This window comes from Ictidomys tridecemlineatus, chromosome 10 (genome assembly GCF_052094955.1).
Source record: "Ictidomys tridecemlineatus isolate mIctTri1 chromosome 10, mIctTri1.hap1, whole genome shotgun sequence".
In the NCBI taxonomy this organism is placed as follows: Eukaryota; Metazoa; Chordata; class Mammalia; order Rodentia; family Sciuridae; genus Ictidomys; species Ictidomys tridecemlineatus.
Window position 1 is genome coordinate 84,987,506 of NC_135486.1, and position 21,451 is coordinate 85,008,956.

At 35.5% G+C, this 21,451-nt stretch overlaps 1 protein-coding gene across 10 annotated transcripts in view; it reads right to left on the reverse strand.

Annotated features, from left to right (window-relative positions):
• The window catches only part of Slc39a12 (solute carrier family 39 member 12), a 64,411-nt gene that overhangs the window by 24,824 nt on the left and 18,136 nt on the right, over window positions 1–21,451 (reverse strand). For 8 of the 10 annotated variants that reach the window (XM_021726667.3, XM_040277016.2, XM_005325795.4 and 5 more), the window contains 6 exons: window positions 18,293–18,464; window positions 13,275–13,447; window positions 9,839–9,994; window positions 7,545–7,655; window positions 5,135–5,201; window positions 682–840 (listed from right to left, as the gene is read on the reverse strand). In XM_021726667.3, coding sequence (XP_021582342.2) covers window positions 682–840; window positions 5,135–5,201; window positions 7,545–7,655; window positions 9,839–9,994; window positions 13,275–13,447; window positions 18,293–18,464 — 838 coding nt within the window. The remainder of the gene's footprint in view (window positions 1–681; window positions 841–5,134; window positions 5,202–7,544; window positions 7,656–9,838; window positions 9,995–13,274; window positions 13,448–18,292; window positions 18,465–21,451) is intronic. The other 2 variants (XM_005325798.5, XM_078023349.1) reach the window with 2 other exon arrangements.

A 21,451-nucleotide genomic window follows, 5' to 3' on the forward strand; every position in this document is an offset into this window, starting at 1 on the left:
GAAGCAGAAAAATGACTGTGAAGAGTCATGTCCCTGAGGCACATTGTGTGTGTGCATGCACAGACACAAATCCATCTGTACTATTTCTGAGTCTGCTTCGGAAAATCTTTATTTTATCCCATCCCGGTTCCTGGGAGGCAGGACTTGAATTACAGGGCTATTAAGATTATCCGGAAAAAAAAAAAGTCTTATATGTATCTGCTACCATATGCCTGTCATTTCGATTTTATGCTTGGCTTTAAACATTTTGTTTAAATCAAGTTGGTAAACCATGAGTTGGTTTCAATTTAAATGTTATTTTATATCATTGGCCTGTTTTCTAACATAATGGGTGAAGTTCCCTCTCTTAATATTTTCCCACATTTAGCATGCAGAATTTAAAATCCTTGCCAGAGTTCTCTAAAATGAGAGTTCTCTGAATGACTCTCTCATACAGAATTCTCTGGAATCCATCATCATTTCTGGACTTGGGAAAGATCAGAAAGGAAACGACTTGAGTTTTATCTCAAGGTATAGGAATTTTTTGGTGCCTTCCTTCTTTTATGGTTTAAATAAATCATAAACATGAAGTATTCATCTTTCAATTATATGTTGGAAAAGGAATCTAAGTAAACCCTGGCTAGAAATATATTAGGACTTTCTCAACAATTAGCAGAAGAGTGATTCTATTGTAAGACTTACCCATCTCGTGTGGAATTTCATGGCACAAGATAGCAATTGTTGTGGTCACTCCCGACTCAGATGAAGAGGAGAAAGCTGCTCCTAGCACTAGGCCATCTGCAAAATTATGCAGGCTGTCCCCAACCAGAATCATTATGGCTAACAAGCTAATGGTTTTGCCTATGGAACCAAATAAAGGCATGAGAAGCATTAGCAGAGCACTACATATTTCATGACATCCTTCAAGTCTGACCAGTTTTCCCATCGACCCTTGACATTCTTACATTGCATCTAATTAAATAACCCTACTCTGTTTCAGCTTTCAAAATAAATTGGGACTAGAGATGCAAACATGGTAGCCAATACATTTAAAGTGGTCACTGTTTTCCCCCGCTGGTCTGATAAATAATGAGATAAATTCTATGCTGGTAGTAATTATTTTAACACCTGTTCAGCTATGCCAACAGAAACAAAAACAATGTTGTAACCTCCCCCAGTACTATTGATGACCTTCCTATTTGTCTTTTGTATTTTTAAATAACTTAAGAACTTTGCTATATTCAGAATGCTTGTGTCCCCACCCCCACCAAATTCATATGTTGAAAACTATTCTCCTAATGTGATGGTACTAGGAGATGGAGCCTTTGACAGGTGATTAGGTGATGAGCACAGAGTCTCCATATATGGGATTAGTGTCCTTATAAAAGTGATGGCAGATAGCTCCCTTGGTCTTTCTGCCACATGGAGAATCACTGAGAAGGTGCCATCTGGGAACCAAAAAGGAGGTCCTTGCCTTTATGGCATCTTGATCTTGATCATTCAGGTTCCAGAACGGTGAGATAGAAACTTCTGTTGTTTATAAACCATCTTGTCTATAGTAGCTTGTTATAGAAACTCAAATGGACCAAGACAATCCTCCCTGCAGAATGTTATTAAAGGGGAGTCAATTCTGCAAAACAGTTCCTCTGAATCTGATGGTCCTTATGATAATCTGCTGCAGTGTATGTTCTGCCATCCTGTGATCATCTGTTATCTTTTCTAATTGGTGCTAATGACCATTCTAAATTACTTCATTCACTCCCCAACTGTGACTGCAACAGAGTCATAACCAACTCTTCTGGCTGTCAATTATCTTTGAAACAATGATTCAATATATTTGTCTTTCTACAAAATAACCTTCAATACATCTACTTGGATGTTGAAAAAAATAAAGAGAAGTTGCAATTCTCATGGGATTCTATGAGAGATTAAGAGAAAGTAGATAAAACGATTTTGACCAAAATTGGGTTCAAGTTTTTAATACACAGATTTCTGCTTTGAAAATCCTACATTTTAGGTTATAACCCAATTACAAGAATGGAATAACTAACAAACACAAAAAAGTATTTTGAAGGTAACACTTGCTCTGATAGTAAAATGTCCAGGCATAACACTTGATGGGAACATGCATTCACCAACTGTCATAGTCCAAATTTTTATTAATTATTCATCTGAACGTATAGTGTGCAACAGGTGTAAGCAGGAACTGTCATTACTGTTAGAACTGAAAACATCATTTGAATAATTGTACATTGAATAATTATAAAATATCTATGAAATTTTACTTCTGCTCATAAAAAAAGAAGTTATCTTGTGGTTTCAGCCCATAAATGGTCTGAGATCCAGAGGGACTATTATAATATGGTTTGTTATTTTATTTAGGGAATGTTATTTGGCATATTGTATAGCTCACACCATAAAATAAGTAGCTTCAATAAACAGCAATCATAGGCCAGATTTTTAGCCAGAAGGTTGTTATTGCCTGTGATGCAGAGGTGTCCCATCATCTCACTTTCTAAATATTATACTTATTTACAAATATCGCTTCCATACTTCTTGTGGTTTATTAACTCATTTTATTCTTTATTACAAGTGGGCAAATTTCAGGCAGTATTCATAAATGCACAAGAAAATATTGCATTAATAAATTCAGCAAGCTCTTACCAGCATTCTCCAGAAGCTCTCAGGGTTCAATAATGATACTAGTCACTTAGCGATTCCTGCCAATTTTTCAGAGATAATACTCTTCTCTGAGATAAATAATGTTTCAAAATCTAAAGTGATATATCTGACCACATTGCATCAGGCAAATAAAATTATGATTTCCCTGTGCCTACATGTAGTTTTGATATTAATAGAATATATTCAAATGAAAGATTTTTTAGCCAAAATACACTCTGCTAGGAAACAGTATGGCCTATTTCTGCTGTCTGTTATTTTATTATCTCTGATTATGGGTTTCTAAATGTCAGAATATGGATATGTAACCAGCCACAAGGCAAAATACACATTTGCATGTAAGCCACAAAGAAGACTATTCTTTAAGATAATTTAAACAACATTTAGAGGAAGATAAGCATCCGTTGGTAATTTAATGTACTCATTAGAGAAAAATCTATAATATTTTTACCTTTGCTCATGTACCTGGCAGTCATATTGTGTTAACATTTTCTATATATCTGAGGTTTTCCATGGTGAAACATGAGCTGGAACTAATATGATTTTTTTGTTGTTGTTTATTTAAATCAGACTGTGGATAGGATTTTCACATCCTGTCTTTTGAAACACAAGCTGAGTTCTACCAATGAGGTAATAGGAAACAAGTAATCAAATGTTTGAAGCTAATTCAGTGTTTTCCTGGCAGACGGGCAGTTGCATATTCTAATTAGGATTTGTTCACTTTTCATTCTGAAGGCCAAGCTTGATATCTGAAATGGGAAGATATGCAAACTACAAAATATTTGATTAAGAACATTAATGCCCCCCCATCTAGTTTTCACTCCCTGGTCCTAATTTTAACTTGACACAGCTTCTTTCCTCTTCCTTTCTTTCAAAAAAGAAAACAACAACAACAAAAATACTGACGATGGACCTACTAAGGGCCAAATATTCTAAATTAATCCTGGAACTAAAAATTCAGTAAGGAAAGCAATATTAGCAGTGTCTTAGAAGTTGAACTTGCCAGCACATGTAATTATATATTTTGAATAAAAGAAACACATCAATTACATACGTTAATATATCTAAAGCACTTTGAATAGCCATTGCTACAACAATCATGGTTATAATGCTAATAAGTATTTGCTCTTATTAGTATTTACATCCCAAACTATGTAACAGACCATGGATAAGGAACCTTCTTATTTTGTTCTCCACTGCATACACAGTGCCTCTAGCACCACATATCTTCAAACACTTCTTGAATGAAAAAAAAAGAATGTGAGAGGATCCTTGGCTGCATGCATGAATAAATAATCACAAAGAAATTGTTGGTATATTAGCATTTTAGTTCCTCAGTGCTGGAGTTGACTAGCTATTCTGGGCAATGAGTTAACCTCTCTAACAATTGCTTTCTTCATTTGTATATTTAGATAATATTTATTTGTATCTAAATTGTGGGAGAATTGAACAAGGTAGTCCGCATCAAGTGTTTTAACATTGTTCTTGGCCTATAAGAAGAGTTCAGTTCTTCCTAGCTGTTTTTTTTTTTTTTGTCACTGATTGACTAACTTATTGTGGTACAATGGGAATAACTAATCATAACCGGTTAACATTAAAACATTAGGAAGTTTGTGTCACAAAAACAGTAACATAAATGGGGAAAAAATGGGGCCAAGATTCAAAAGCAACTAATGAAAACCAAAACCAAAAACAAAGAAGTTCAAAGACTTATTCAAAAACATAGCAAAGAGGCATAAAGTCCTATCTACAATTGGGAAATGAAATAGAGAAATGGTGAAATGGAAAGAAAAAAAGGTCGATTGAAAGCTTGATGAACAAATGAGTTACAGAAAAAGTTGTGAATAATGAAACATCACCAAATTTGAACTCTGCTGTCCTAATGGCAGTATGACAAGACAGACAGTTGTGATGAACTTTTATTCGACTCTGAAAGAAGATTAAAAAAAAAAAAACAAGGAAGTCTCCACATTTCAGAGTGAATTAAAAGTCTCAAACATCATAGAAGCATAATTTAAAAAGAGTCCTAATAACCATGCATGTGTATACACTAAAGATTTTTAGGACCTCTCAATCTAGGCAAAGGGGGAAAATGTCATTTTAAAAGAATGGAGTCAAGTTGTTATGAATGTGTTAGTATGTTTGGGAGACAGATGAGAATGGGTTTTCATTGAAGATCTTATTGCTAAGTTTTTAATAATGAACTAGATATCCAATATGAAGTTATATGCTTTTGCCATTTTATTTTTAAACAGATACAGTCTTTTTCTATGGAACTTACTACATTTAAAGATGAGTTATTGGGTTTTTATTTTTTTTTTAATTGTAGATAGACACAATACCTTCATTTTATTTGTTTCTTAAGTGGTGCTGAGAATCGAACCCAGTGCCTCGCATGTGTTAAGCCAAAGCTCTGCCACTGAGCCACAACCCCAGACCTGTTTTTTGTTTTGTTTTGTTTTAAATTGGTACTCACATTTTCTGTGGGAGGCTGTCATACTGTCTATGGGACTCTCAGAAGCGTGTAAATCTTCTGGACCTTTCTATTGAAAATTTAAAAATAACTGGTGAAAAGCGGGTAACAGTCACATTTGGCTGAAACATAAACATCTGAAGAGTTATATTGAGCTTTAAAAGATATTTTGATACTCTAGGTAGACGTTAAAACTACTCGGTTTCATAGACAATATGTAATCTAAAATTGAACCAATGTGAATACTTTTTGCACTACCTACGTTTAGATAAAAATAGCTCTCTTACACAGATCAGTACCTTTCCGTGGATGGCTGTAGGCTACCAAGAGACAGTCTGTAATTCAGACTTTTAAATTATGCAAGCTTTTATGAAACCCAAAAGCGGTAGAGAAAAAAAAAATGATCCTTGCCCTCATTTGTCACATCTCCTGTGAGAGCGGATAGTAGATCTAGGATTCCTCTTCTGCTGTGCAAGCAGATGGCATCTTCTGGATGGAAAAGAAAGGCTTGCAAACCTAACACTTTATTTCACTCACTGCAGTATAATGTCTTTTTTTTTTTAAATTATTATTGTTTTTCTAGTCAAAGAGTCTTGTCAATTTGGAAAATAGATCTACAGACTTACATAAACAAATAGATTATTAAAATTTTTCATCCTTTCACACATGACAGAGAAGATTTTGGAATTACTTTTTAGGGTGTAAGTTATCACAACCTGATTTTATTTCAGAGACTGAGTCAGTTTGATTTTTGTAGGATATCCTTTCTGGGTCTCAGATTCTTTATCTATTTTGTGAAAAGAATGCTTTCCTCCAATGGGAAAGAGTGTCCTTTAAGAAGTATATTCACATAACTCTATCAGCCCCCATTTAGGGACATTTTGATACAAATTAATGTGAGAAATAAATGTCTTCTGTCATGTGAAAGGGAAAGTAAATAAAGTTCACATGGCACAGTAACCCCAGGTTGTATAGATAGGCTATTTTTTTTTTTTTTTGGAGAAGGAAGATTAAGAAGTGAGTATGACCTGAAAGATAACAATTTAGAGTTTCAGGCCTCTTGCCTGAAATTGGGCAGATCTAGAAACATGAAAGTGATGTGAATATTTTATATCAAAAGCCTGACCAGAAGAAAAATGTTCTATAGTTCTACTAAAAGGAAGGGGTCCAAATATTAATCCCACAATACTCTCTCTGACAAAAAAAAAAGTATATATCATCATACTATGCAAAGGAAATCAGAGGCAAATGTTCAAGGTTCCTCGTTGGTTGGGAAAAACTGAGGGTTTTCCTCCTTCAAGCTATACTTTCCTGAAAAAAATGGGAAATGGAACCCATGAAACAGTTTTAAAAGTTCACATGATTTCTATTTTGCAATAGAAGATTGATCTTGCGGCTTAAATAATGAAAGTAACAGTGAAATATATTAGTGACCCCGAGTGTTCAAAGAGTTGAAAACAAAGTTAGCTTCAGAGGTTTGCTTACATGTGTCTTGAGGTTGTGGGCTCTTCAGTGAAACAGAAGAAATAAAACCTGCAGTAAAGTGGTTTCAAAACTAATTGCAGCCTGAAACTATTGTTTTTTAAAACACATTTAAAATACCTAAGTAATAAATAGAATACAATTTTCAAAATCATCTTAAAAGAATATTTTTATGTCAATGTCTCTGAGTTGGCATTAGACCTGAATCTATTATCAGATTTCTATTTTGCTATGTTAATCTCTCGTGAATAGCTAACTTATCTCTACTCAGGTATCCTTGAACTATAAACCCCTTATGTCAAAGCTAGGGTTACAAGAGACGAGTTAAGAGTTACATATCACTTTCATATTTCTCCTGCCTCTATACTTGTTTCTTTAAGTGGAAAGAGAATATTGTTTTGAACCTTAGTGGAATTGTATTTTAAAAATGAACATGGAAGATTTTGTTGTGGAGAATTCAGTGGAATCAAAGGCCCCCACTGTGGAACATCTCATTGGACATAATCAATTCTCTTTTGCATGATAAAATAAATGCCCTAGCCCTGGATACACTAATAACTTACTCAACATTTATATGTATCAACCTAGAAGTTGCTAGGAGCATACAAAATGGAAAATCTAAAGGTCAACTGGTTCATGAAAACTTGTAAACAAAAATTTAAAAGTTGATTGTTGTATCCATCTTATCCATAAGTAAGTGATACAGAGTGGTAAAGATAGCAATCACTTAAGTCTGCAGACAGGGCTTTTTGTTCTTTAAAACAGCTTCAAGTGCTTGACAGATTTTTCTGGTATCTATCATGATGACAAATAGGCAACTCAGGAGTGGATTCTCTTCTGTCTACCCTACTGATTTTCATCTGTTCAATGAGAAATAAAGGAAAGAAGGCAATCACATTAATAGAATGTTTCATTTAGATTAGTAACCTACCAACTGGATAGTTGAAGGAGATTTGCCTCTTCCTGATTGGTCACTTAATTCAGGGTTCAGCGCAAGGTGGTGGGAATGTCCCACGTGTCCATTAGCCAATGACAGGCCCTGCTGGATAAGGATGGTTTAAAATTAGTGCGGAAGACAGAGGAACACAGGTGCAACTTTGTCAATTCCAAGGTTCCATTGAACATTTTGTTTATTGCTCAGAGTGTTGGGTATTATAAATAGAACACCGGGAATATGTCCCTCATGATGGATATTTGCTAAAATATCTAATCTTAGAGAAGCACAGTTCTTCTCTGCAACAATCATGCATGCTCAGAATGCTTTGAGAATACAATTTTTAAAATGTCTAGTTGAGAGTAAGAGAGGTTTGAAAGGTGGTAGTTTTTATATTGTGTTTTTATCACTAAATTCTACTTAAACAAAATTTAATTTTAATGCTTTCTGATAGAGATAGCAAAATCATCCACTGTATTGTACATAATTACTAAAATAATATCTCTAGTAAAGGCATTCTTCAATCACAGCATCATAATTTTTTTTTTTTTTTTGGTAATGGGATTGAACTCAGGGGTACTAAACCACTCAGCCACATCCCCATCCCTATTTTGTATTTTATTTAGAGAAAGGGTCTCACTGAGTTGCTTAGTACTTCGCTGTAGCTGAGGCTAGCTTTGAACTTGCCATCTTCCTGCCTCAGCTGCCCAAGCTGCTGGGATTACAGGCGTATGCCACCTTGCCCAGCAATAAAAAGTTTCTTGAAATTATATTGTTGAAACTCATTTTAAATTTCATGACAAGCTCAAGGACAATCTAAATGAACTACAGATTAGTTTTTCAGAATTTATTTTACACATTTCCAAAATGGTTCTAACCATTCAGTAGAGATAGACTGATATTTTAGCTTAGCTTTCCCAGTCCATGAATGCTAATCTACTGTAGGTAAATGGAGATTTTTAGCTGCTATTTGTACTTCTTAAGATTAGAACTCCATTTGTGGAGGCTAATTTCCTAAATGTTTTGGATAATTGCTATGATTGCAGCTGTAATTCATAATTTTTGAATTAATGTAGTGTCCTAGCTTACACTCCAAGCCAAAGAAAATCCTGCCTCATTGAAACAAAATGTTTATAAGACTTGATTTGAAATCTGTTTGAATCTTGACATCCATTTAGTAATGAAAAGTTTCAAACATACATGCTCTATGGGCACATACAGATAACCACTTCTTGGATCCTACCATTAACATTTTCCTATATGTATTTTATCACAGATCTGCCCACCTATCCCTCCATTCATCCATAAAGCCATTTTATATTTTGATGCATAAAAATAACTTTGTAAAAACTTAGGAATGGTAATACACCAGTGCTGATATTTAAAAGGTAGTCATGTTTGCCCTGGGAATTAAATCTAAGTTTCCAGTTGTTATGTGGAGAGGTAAAGTTCAGGGAATACATGGAAAACCACAGGACTGAAGAACCTGAGGACTTTATCATGAAAATTGGCTTTAATTTTTTAGAGTCCTTCATAAAAATTTACCCTTTTTAACCATCCCACCAAATAGGTAACTTTTTTTTTCTTAAACAACATTGTGTAAGAGCAAAAGACAAATAATTCACAAATAAGCCACATTGCTTTTATTTCATTTAAAATGAAAATGATTATCAAACTATAATGAAAGAAATTACTCAAGCTGGAAAAAAATTTACTACATATCACATTCCTGAGCTTCTGATTTTGTATCATTTTAAATGCCCTTAAAATAGATGATGGCTGGTGATTTTGTGAACTTAAAAATTTTTCATTTGTTTGTTATCTGTTTATGGATAAGAAAAACATCCTAAATCCTGATTAGTAGCTAGAACTTTGAGCCAATTCTTTTTTGTTGTTGTTTTATTTTTTAAAAAATATTTTTAGCTGTCAATGGATCTTTTATTTTATTTGTTTACATGTAGCGCTGAGTATCAAACCCAGGGCCTCATGCATGCCAGGCACGCGCTCCACCACTGAGCCACAACTCCAGTCCTGAGCCACTTTCCCCAGACATGAAATAGTGTCCTGTTTTGTACCAAACATGAAGATTACGTAGAAGGTTGTAGCAAGTACATTAACTGACCAGCAATATATGTTTTAAAAAAATAGGAGAAACTCATTAGAATGATTCTTTGAAGAGTTTATCCCTTGCATAGACAACTTCATGAAGATATCAATACTTCCGAATAAGGACCTTTCAAACAAAAGATATAAAATCTTGGAAAAAGGGATAAATAAAACTTAAAATTTACCTTGACATTTGGTGACACAAGAAGAATAAAACATTTTTCTATCAAGAAAAATCCATGGATGCCTCCAATTAGACCCAACAGTTTCCAAATATGACCTTTGCTTTCATGGAAATAATGTCCAAACTCAGCATCTTCCTGCCTATCTAAACCAAGAACCTAAAAAAAAAAGGGTAGGGGGAGAAAAGAACTTTTGATGACTTTGGTATCAAATAGTAAGCACAGTAGTTTAATATATTCAGCTTTCAGTCTGGGGATCTCATGATGACTGAGATATTCAAAACTCAGTTTGCCATTTGTTTTAGGTATGTGAATATTTCCACTACATAATTTAAACAGGGTCAAATAAAATGTATAGAGTAGAAAATAAAGGAGAGCTTTGAATAGCTTATCCTGATGCATAAAAATGACACCTCAGTTTTATTTTAGCAAGTGGCCTAGATTTTTATACATTCTCTGTCTTGTGGCTGCTTGTTTTTCTTCCAGAAGTTCTATCTGTTGGTATATCAATATTCCAAATCAATATGATTTATACCCAGAACACAGAAGGAGATATTTCACTGGAATTTTATTCCCCCCTGACCCAATGCAACTAGAGTAAAGTTTTAATAAATATTCAGATATGTAAGAAATCCATCTGGAAGACATTCCTCCACTTGTATGCTATATGATTAGCAATACTGTCAGCCCTCTGGGACAAACAAATCAAACAAACAAAAATCATGAAATGAATTGAGAATAAGAACTTTGCTCTGGTTGACTCTTCCATCAGTTCTTTCAATCCATTAATTGACTTCATAATTTCTTTTTTTAAAAAAATTGTTTTAGTTGCAGATGGGCACAATACTTTCCTTTTACATATTTATTTTTATGTGGTGCTGAGGATCAAACCTAGTGCCTCACACATGATAGGCAAGTGCTCTACCCCTGAGCTGCAGCCACAGCTCCCAGAATTTCTTGTAAGTCCTTACATATCATATTTCTTTCTTAAGAGTATAAAATTTGTAAACTAGCTGACTAGTTTCTAGATTTCGAATATTCCTGACTACTAAATTAAAGAAAAAAATAAATTATGTATAGATTTCTGTATGTATGTTCATACACCTGTGAATGTCGGCATTTGTGCATGTGCACATGTACAGATGGCCCTCCATATCCATGATCTACATCTGCATCCTTTGCATATTGAAAATATTCAGGGGAAAACCCCTGAATTTTTATTGAACAAATACAGACTTTTATTCTCGTCATTATCCTTTTAATAACACAGTGTAATAATTGTTTGCTTTGCATTTACATTGTATTAGATATCGTAAATAGTCCAGAGATGATTTCAAGTTTAAGGAGGATATGCATAGGATATATGCACATACTACACCCTTGAATGTATAGGATATATGCACATACTATACTCTTGCTTTCTTGGATTGTGACACCCTTTGGAATCCTGGAACTTATCCTGTGGATATCAATGCCTATGGGATGTATGTATGCATATGTGTGAGTATGACTGTGTACCTACATGCATATTTTGAGTATATAGATATGACTAAAAATAAAACCTATGTTATTCTGTTTTTCTTTTGGTAAGTATGTTAACATATATTAACCTAATACTTGTAATTACCGTTATTTCATATGCTAGTGAGTATTGCAATATCACAAAATAAAGCAGAAGAAAACACCTTAATTTCCGGAAAGAACATAGATCTTTAAGCTGAATAAATTTAGCCAATAAAAAGGGAAATTACAACAATAACATTTGTCTCATTTCCACACAGTTTACCAGGGATTGAACTCAGGGGTACTAGATCACTGAGCCACATCCCCAGTTCTATTTTGTATTTTATTTAGAGACAGGGTCTCACAGTGTTGCTCAGTGCCTTGCTACTGCTGAGGCTGGCTTTGCACTTGCGATCCTCCTTTCTCAGCCTCCCAAGCCTCTGGGATAACAGACATGCAACCACCGTGCCCAGCTTTGCACAGATTTTTGAAAACCTGGGTCACATTCAGGACACTGATCTTTCTAACTTTCCACCACATTGGTACTGTGTCTTTCCTCTTCTTTCTAATAATTCTTGTTCTCAACCCTTTTTTTCAAGCAAAGAAACGGCCCTCTAAATTTCAGGAAACCGAGGTAACTTTTAAGTTCACCTCTGTCACATTTCCTGTCCACCCCCAAATCCACCCCTGCTGCTTGTAGCTAGCTGTGTGCTCCCCTCTAAAGACCCAGGCAGCCTTCAGATCCTTTTTGGCTTCCCAGGCTCTCAGGCAGTAAACAACCCTGTAACCACTGTGGTGACCTAGAAAAAGGCCCTGGCCACCACCTCAAGCCAATAACGAGCCCTGAAATATTTCCAGAAAATTAGATTATGAAGGAAATTAAAACTAATAATGGTTTGTTTTATTTCTCCAATGCTCACTTTGCAATTTTCCAAACATCATATTATTATTATTGAGCCTCTAAGCAACAAGGGTGACCCTGTAGAAAAGTGCCAGAGGCTTGTGGAAAATTTTTAACATCTTGGGATTTGCAAAGGGCAGGATCGTTGGTCTATGGTCTCCATCCCTATGGAGAGATTTCAGAGGGAATAGATATCCACCACTCTTTTTAGTAGCTTGGGTCTAAGAGCTTTCATTTCTGATACATAGAAACCCTTAGATAACTTCAACAAAGGGCTAGCTCCTTGGTGCTTAACATTTCACTGAAGACAAATCCAGACACCGTTATTCAAGAAAGAAAATGAGAAATCCATTCTGAGGGCTTCGTGAAAGAGAAGTTAATAATGGTTGCTACACTGAGCTGTGGGCAGGGTCCAAGGTACCAACAAGGGAAAAGCAAACCCAGAAACTCAATTCCACCCTTCAGGTAGAAAGGGCAAAGGGAGGAAGTGCTGTTACTGAAACAATAACATTTACCAATGCTAGGAGGGAGCTGTGAAGAATCCCACCTGCCTCTCTCTCCTCCTATCTATTTTGGGCTTCCCATGCGCTTGACCCAAACAAAATTCCAGCCTGCATGGGAGCTGAGGAGATGCAACCTTTTGGGGCAGAAAAGAGAAAAATGGGGTGTGGATCTGAGTGAGCACAGGCAACTGGAGAAAAACCGGCATAACATCTCACAGTCCATTTTTTTTCTACGTATAGACAACGGATATTGCCTTATGGAATCTTTCTTAATAGGAATCTAGATCTGATCACCTTTTCTTTTTTTTATTTCAAAAATAAGAATAATAGGAGGTGAACTTAATGTTTGGTCGTCTCTTTTCCTCCACAAGTGCTGAGAAGCTTAGGACAAATACTATTTCTTTCCAAGGAAAATACTGGCCGCTGTATTTATTCATTGAAGTCACTGTAAAATTTTGTGTAAATGCCTCCAGTTGTTAAATTTAAAGAGAAATTCAACACATTCCATCTGAAATGGAAAGAAACAGATTACCTGAGGGATAAGGTGGAGCAGGGCATCCCCTGAGAGTGTCCCAACAGCCAAACCCACAAACAGCTGTAAAATAAGGTTGTAGTTCTCTTCACAGTTGTGGAAAAGGACCAGTACTGTCCCAAGCATGGAGCCCAGTGTGAGAAGTGTCACAGCCACTGTGCTGTAGCCATATTCTAAGTGAAAGGAGATCACAAAGACTGTCAGTACTCATTGTTGTTCAGTCATGTTTCAGCTACTCAAAGTGCCAGAATAATCTGTTTTACAATGACAATAGATAGAGATGTGGATTGTGATATAAATTACATATGGGGTGTTATGGTTTGGATGTGAGGTATCCCCCAAAAGCTCACATGCAAGACATTGCAAGAAGGTCCAGAGAAGAAATGTTTGGGTTACAAGAGCCTTAACCCAATCTGTGATTTAATCCCCTGATAGGGATTAACTGAGTGGTAACTGAAGTGGTAGGGTGTGGATGGAGGAGGTGGGAATTAGGGCGTGTCTTTGGGTATATATTTGTATCTGATGAACAGAGTCTCTCTCCGCTTGCTGATCACCATGATGTAAGCTGCTTCCCTCCACCACCCTCGCCATGATGCCAGAATCATTTAGAGCCCCAAGGAATGGAGCTGACCTTCTATGGACTAATACCTCTGAAACCGTAGCCCTCCAACAAACTTTTCCTTCCCTAAAATTGTTCTGGTCAGATGCTTCAGTCACAGCAGCAAAATAGCTAACGAAAATATGGGGAAAGTTTTAATTCTTATGGAAAACAATGGACTACTCTGAAGCTCTGCTCCCTTCAAACTTAACACCCCAAGGAGACCATATTAGGGGGTGGAGCCTTTGGGGAGTGATTAGGTCATGAGGGCTCTGCCCTGAGAATGGGATTATAACCTTTACAAGGCGCTAAAGAGACCAGACTTTCTTACACCAGTTGGAGGCTCAGTGAGAAGACACCAGCAAGTGGACCTCTCACCAAAGGCCACTCTACCAGCACCTTGATCTTGGATTTCTGAATCTCCAGATCTTACTTTCTCTCATTTATAAGTCCCCAACTCTATGGTATTGTCATAGAAAGGACTCAGACAAGACTTTCACTTAACCTCGTGGCTTTGAAGTTATTCTGACTACTCTTTAATAAAAATCAAAGAAGCAATCACAAACCTAGTTTATTTCCAAACCACAAAGAAATTAATATCTGTTTCTTAAAACTACAACATCCACTGACAGACACTAGCAATGAGTTCCATCTAATAGATTTTAAATCTTTAAAAGGCAAAGAAGAGATGTTATAGGGGAGGCATACTTTGGCCCCATGATAGATCCATTTCTGTACAAAATAACTATGTAAACTTCTTCCCCAAAATTCTCAAAACCACATACAATGTTGAAAGTACTTCTTATTCTCAATAACTAAAATGAGTGATTTGTTGGTAAAAAAAAAAATAGCCAAAAATAAAATGTGAATGGATGATAATATAAAGTTGAACAGTCTGCATTTTTGATTACTGCAATAATTTTATAACCCCTAAAATTTATACCATGGCTCCAGGTTTCCAGGTATTTTTTTTAGTATTCAGAAAAGCAAAAAAGTAAAATTTATAAGATTATTCAAACAAAAACAAATATATGTGAAGGTGAAGAAATAAAGGAGGAGATGGAAGAACAAACATTCAGAGAGAAGTGTCTTTCAGAAACAAATAAATGACTTGGAGATAAACAGTTATTCATGGAATCATTTTCATTTGGCTGAAATCAAACAATTCAGCTATCCTAATACTTAAAGTGCTATGCACTTTTAAAGAAAATGTGCTTTCAAAAGTTGTTATAATAGAGGGGCTGGAGTGTAGTTCAGTGGAAGAGCACTTGCCTAGCATGTGTGAGGCACTGGATTCTATTCTTAGCACCACATACAAATAAATAAAATAAAGACCCATCAACAACTAAAAAATAGTTTTAAAAGAACAACAAAAAAGAATGTTATAATAGAAAATGTACTTTTTAACTAATTTTATGTTTTTCTGGAAAGTTCATCTTTCACGTTAGACGATATTAATGGTATAACTGGTGACATGGAGATGGGCTTGGGATTTTAGAAGGACCTTTGTTCATTCTACCTTCTGAATTGTTAAGGGGTCTAATATTGAAATGGAATTCATAGAGAACTCAGATGAAGGACGAAAATTTCAGACATTGATTCCCCCACATCCATTGCCTTCATTGATAATGGACATTTCATAAGATGATTAGGGGAGATGGAAACTTATTATTCAATAGTTGTAGAGTTTCTATTTTGCAACATGAAAAAATGTACTAGAGAGCTGTTGTACACAAATGTGAATATATTTGACATTTTTGAACTGTACAATGAAAAATGATTAAGGGGGTTGTTTATGTAGCTCAATGGCAAAACAAATAATTAGCATGCATGAGATCTTAGGTTCAATCCCAAGAACCAAAAAAAGGTTGAGATGGTAGATTTTATTTTGTGTAAATTTTACCACAATTTAATTTTTTTAAATTCAAAAAAGGCTGTAGAATGTGGCTTAGTGGTAAAGTAAATGCCTGTCATGTGTGAGACCCTATGTTCTATACCCAGCACTGGAAAAAGAAAAAACTTCTTTAAAAAATTGAAGTGGTTGGAATGGTCATAGAGGTCTTATTTCATTCTAATTTAGTAGGAATACCTATGTTATAACATCTCTAAAGATTTCCAACAAAGTTTCATCTCTCATTTCTCCCCAGATAGATTCTATATGGGAATTTCATTGTTACCATCTCTACAAAGATAGATTCTATATGGGAATTTCATTGTTACCATCTCTACATAAAACAATTTTAATTTTAATTTCGGTATCTAAATTTCCAATAAAATTCAAGGCTGTCAAATTTTTATAGTAGCTATATAAGATCATAAAATGTCAAGAACTCCCAAGGACAAGTGAGGGTATGACATTTCATAGGCAAAGGGAAAACTTTCAAGTTCTCTGTTTTCCTGTTATACTCTTTTTTGTCCTATGGGTAGATGTGATGAGGAAGAGAATGGATGTTTCATAACATACATTACAAAATATTTTCAGATCCTCTGTGGGTCAGATTTTGCCTGCTCTCCTTTGGGAAGGGCAACCTGAAAACCATAAAAATCTCAGAATTTATGGTCAAAGGACTCTGATAATTTACCCCAGGTCTCTATAGAGGTGCCATGGTGTCTTGATTGGAGTCAGATGACTTGCAGAATGTTGTAAGCATTTTCCATCATTTCAATAGACCTTGACCTCTCTATTAAATTCTTAGCCATTCCTGAGCAGCTAGGTCTGTAATTTGATTTAAACATGGGTATAATCCACTTTCCCAGAAACAATGAAAGGTGGCACTTAGGGGTTTAGTTACAGCCTAGCAAACAATATTTCCTTAATAATGTATCCCTGGGTCCTCCCGTCTTTAATGCAACATCTTATATTCTATAATTTCCAAGGTCCAACACAAGTCTTTTTCTTTAATCACATAATGAAAATTTTTAAATTGAGGACAGTGATGTTTTTTTTTTTTTTCTAGGCTCTTTAGTGTGTGTTATTTGTGGAGATTTTTCTCAGGAAGACTATTCCTTAGAAGAGTCTAGAAGTTTATCAGAAAGGGGAATAAACCTTTCATTGTAGATCTTGAGTTTGAAAACCCTTTCCCAAGTTTGAATGTACCAGGCACTCTGCTGAGTGGTGGGAATATAAACAAGCTCATAGGTACCACAGTCCTGTCCTCAACCATTGTGACCCATCACTGCCCACCAGATACTAAATTATTTAGCTGCTCACTTTTAAGAACACATTTTTTTTCCCTTCCCAGTGAACATGGAGGCTCTGGTCTTTAGGCCTGGCAGGCTTTTGTTCCCATAAAGTCTTCAAATGAGCCACTTGCTGCCATAGAATGCACTGTGGCTCAGAGGTGAGTTGCTAAATAATTTAGCTATGATGGGCATTGCAGGCTAGCTCAAAGAAAAAGAATGCGGTTCTGAAAAAAAATACATATAAGGTCCTCAAATGAATGGCAATACTTCAGAGTTGCATGTGTTAACTGTCACATCTCTACTATATGTCATGGATATTCTTAAGCCACCATTGGAGGAGGGTCTTACATGTATAGTGATTTAGATTCACTGAACCCATTTTTGTACTCATGAACACCTCAGAACCTCATGGATACCCTTTGAAGTCTGTGAGAGAGCTTGTCTACTATAGTGACTCAACAGGACTCAGGCTAGTACAAGTGTTGATTCTGTCACTTCCTGTGAGTGCAAGTATCCGTACTTTCACTTCCTGTAAGTGTCCATGGCTTCACTTCTTATGGCTGTCAACTATAACTGGGAGGCTGGAATCCCACTGGATTGGTCACCTCCATCCAAGCACATCTTTGGTTTACCTTTGTGTGCCTTCATTTTTTACATGTTCCATGATGTGTGAAAGGCTAGGAACCACCAGAGTATCTCACTGTGCAGAAAAGAGACAACTTTGTGGAAGGAGAAATATGCTTAAGGTCATGGAATGGCCAGGGATGAAAAGAGATGACTCAATTCTGCACTTTAGATTCCAATACTAATGTGTTTTCTCTTAGATCGTGTCACTTATCAACTGTGGGTTTTTCAGTTGATCTATGATTTGAGTCAAATATGGAAGACAAAATCAGTTTACATAAATTGTGTACAGAATATGAAATATTTATTGGAAAGCAGTATTGCTATACACATGGACACTGGGGCCAGTTTGCCCAAGTTTAAATGCCAACTTCATCATTTACCATCTGTGTGTCCTTGAGTATGTCACAGAACATCTCAGTGCCTCAGTTTCCTCATTTGTAAAATGAGTATACTAATAGCCCCTATTCTCCTCACATTATTGGAGGATTAAATGAGTTGGTAAATATGGGATGTTCAGAATAGCACCTAGTACATCATAAATACTCTGTTCTCACTATTATTATTACATACATTGGGCTGATCAGCTTCCTAATGAAGAACCAGAACTTACTCTCCAGCGTGGTGGGTAGAAGTTTTGCTGGCTGGTCGGTGGGCAGGTGGCAAGAGCAGCTGAGTAGCTGCTGGATGATCCCTGGACTCAACTGCTTAAAGTCCTCCTTAGAAATGGATGAAAATCTATTCTGTAGAAATATCTCCACCAGCTGCTGAGCAGAGAAGCAAGTCTGTTTGGGGAAAACATGCTGTTACTAACCTCAGTTTTGAACCAGATGTGCCACCAATTGCCATCCTTGAGGAACCAAACTAGACAGAATGTCGACAATGGACAGAGGAAGCCATTCCTATACGTTTTCCCTGCTGCTCTTTGTTCATTAACATTTTGTGAGCCTCCCAGGATTATTTTTAAATCTGAGATCAAAGTCTGTAGCACCTTGCTTTCATTCTGAATCTTATTTAATATTTCCTGCACACTTTTTTCTTTCCTGAAAAGACACACTGTTTTTACAATGTGCTGCATGGTGATGGAACCAGCAGTCAAAATAGGGCTTGATGTCTGTGTTTTGTTGGTTTTCAACATAGCTAAGACTTCACGGGATAAACAGGAACTTGGTGGTAATGAGGTCGTTATCTTTAATAACTCCCTGATTTAATAAGCCTGTTTTGGCAACCTGTATTTCCAGAAGTGATAAGAGTAAGGTTAAAAATTTTAAAAGTGAATTCTGTGTCAACTAGCTGGTACACAAACACTCAATGATATGACTACCTGTGTTACTTGACATCACCGTTCCACAGAACAGTAGGAATTGTTGTTTTCTATTGTTTTATTTTTTTATCTTAATGTTTATAATTTTCCATATGATATAGGCATATTAATTAAGTAAAACTTATAAATAAACAACAAAGGCAACAAGTCTCTTAAAAATTGCCAAAAGGCATTTTTTTCATCTCCGAAATAAAAGCTGATGTCTGTATACATCAAAGATTACAATGTAAATGTTTTAATATGGGAATGCAATTGGCACATATTTTCACAAGCACAAATGAATGACTTTTATTGAAAGAAGACCCCAATGCAATATATTTGTGATCTTTAGTTGCAGTGACTAAAGTGTTTTTAGAAAAGTCAGTGCTTTACGAGGCTAATCTGATTTGCTGTGCTGTAGTATTTTTAAGATTTTAAGCAAAGACAAGTTTTTAATTAAAAAATAATGATACATTCTTTTTCAACCATACAGACACACAAAAAAATCATCTGGTGATGGTTCCAGAGATAAGAAATTTTTTTCTTGATTAGGAAGCTTTTGTTTGCATGGAATACAAACCACACAAACTAGAAAATCAGGAGGAGACCACAGTAGAAGGACACAAAGGATCTCAGAGAATCCGGGCACTGAAGGCCACACCTCGTAAGGAGCTGCAGCCCAAACTGGAAATCGGAACCAAAGATGTGTATGTGTGTGCACACATGTACACGAAGCATTTTTCCTCTCTGTTTCCTTCTGTGGGTATCTATTTCCTTCTACACTTTGTCCTCTCATTTGATAATCATGAGGCTATGTAAGTTCCCATTCTAAAGTGACATTCAGTCAGGAATCCAAGAATGGATTGAGTCTGCATAAACCTGAAAAAGAACTGATTAGTTCAGGAAAGTCATCTGGGGGCTCTCTTGGGTCAGTTATCTGTCTGGTAGGTCAGTTCTACCCATGTGATAGGAGTGAGGAAGGCATTTGTTAGAAAGGAATTGTGCAAGAATTCCAAAAAGGTTCCTACTCTCCTGAAAGTATCACCTGAAAGTTAAATATGTGGTATTCCTCCGTTAAATAAGATAATGTGTACCAAAGACAATATTCTTTTTTGAACCATTTGTTACAGATGGAATATGTTTATCTCATTTAAAATACTGCCAAAAGAAAGGGAAATTAGTAACACACTTTTGATGATGAAATCTCCATCATAAATATCTTATGGGAAAATGTCTAGCTGGTAAGTAAGAGCACAGAGGTAAACAGGAACAGAATATCATGCATCTTTTCCCAGTTCATTGTCAAGAAATTGAATAGCTTCTAGTTTTAGAATACCTTCTCAGAGAGAACAGTTATTCTATTATAAGCTTCTGTGCCCTTGATCTTTACTTGCTGTTGCTCTGTAAGTCATTATTGTTTTAAATTTCTTCTGAAATCGCTAATATGAATGTCTTAGTGGTGACTCATTACATTCCATAAAATGTTAAAGAATAGAATGAAAATTTAGAATATCTGGTCAGTAATCTTTAAAACACCTTTATTCCTTTGCCTAAAACTTCAATTTGTGCTGACTCTTGTGTTGATGTCATTAGATTTCTATGAAAGTTTTCAAATGTCTTCTAAAATAATAGTGTCTAATTTTTACTTTTGATAATCACTTGGAGGGCTTATTATAAGATAGAGTTTTGGGCTCCATTCTCAGGGTTGCTAGTTCAGTAAATTCTGGGGTGGGGCCTGAGAATATACATTTCTCACAAGTTCCTTGGTGATAATAATGTCTCTGATCCAGGGACAAGACTTGCAGAATGTTGTCTAAATAATATAAGCAGGGTCCTCAGAACTGGTATTCCATGTTAGCGTCCCACCAAGAGTCACAAAAAAGTGACATATTGGGACAGAGAAGAATAATTGTAGAAGAGATTATTTCATTTATTTTGGATAGTTAGCACAAACAATAATTGTAATTGTTTTTAAAAATGCATGCCTTAAATAAGAAAACATAAATTTTAAGACATAACCTTTGTTCCTTATGCAAATGAAGTTTCCATAAATCATATTTATTCCCTTCCTGAAATATGGCTCTGGAGACACACTTAAGACATACTTTACAAAGATTAATCTGGAGGTCATTTTTGTACCTTCCATTGAATATAATAATCATAAGTTTGAAAGAATCAATTCTGATTGATATATTTTATACATGACATAGGTAACAGAAATTAACTTTTTTAAAATACATAGTAGCAAAAATATTTGATATTGCCCAATCATGCATTCACAACTTGTGAACACAACATTCAGAATTATTAGGAATATAAAGTAGGTACTCTTGTCTGTTTTAAGATACAGAGTGTATTTCATAGAAGTATTGCTCATTTAAGATATAAAGAACAAAATATTTTTAAGACATTTAAATCATTTCCCAATTAATAATATAGTAGGTCCAATTTCCTGGACCATTTCCCAAA